This window comes from Nestor notabilis, unplaced genomic scaffold (genome assembly GCF_000696875.1).
Source record: "Nestor notabilis isolate BGI_N333 unplaced genomic scaffold, ASM69687v1 scaffold45, whole genome shotgun sequence".
Classification (NCBI taxonomy): domain Eukaryota; kingdom Metazoa; phylum Chordata; class Aves; order Psittaciformes; family Psittacidae; genus Nestor; species Nestor notabilis.
The window spans coordinates 1-303 of record NW_009929559.1 but is presented as its reverse complement, the minus strand read 5'-3'; the positions used below and the strand labels follow the sequence as shown (position 1 = coordinate 303).

Sequence of the window (303 nt, the reverse complement as noted above, 5' to 3'; positions counted from 1 at the left end):
GAAATTCCTCCAAAAAAAATTGCAAACAAAACGTCTTAAACAGAGGAGTTTGCAGCCGGAAAGGAAGGAGAGCCAGGGGCCTGAGCTCGCCGCCCGCTCTCGGAACCCCCCAGCTCGGAGCCCCCCACCCCATACGGCTGCACCCTACCGCCACCGCAGAGTGTGCCAGGCTGCTCTCACCTTCCCTCTGCTGCCCTTCCTTGTTGCTCACCGCAGGCGCGGAGGAATAAGCCGCAGCCCCGAAGCGAGGCCCGACCACGACCGTCCCGCGGCACCGGGACACCACGGCCCAACAACCAACCC

At 63.7% G+C, this 303-nt stretch overlaps 1 protein-coding gene across 1 annotated transcript in view; it reads right to left on the bottom strand.

The window, feature by feature from the left end:
• Positions 1 to 292, bottom strand: part of MRPS35 (mitochondrial ribosomal protein S35) — a gene marked incomplete at its 5' end in the record, with an annotated part of 20,711 nt that extends 20,419 nt beyond the window's left edge. Inside the window, one exon of the mRNA XM_010015021.1 lies at positions 181 to 292. Coding sequence (XP_010013323.1) covers positions 181 to 292 — 112 coding nt within the window. The remainder of the gene's footprint in view (positions 1 to 180) is intronic.
• Positions 293 to 303: the final 11 nt, after the last annotated feature.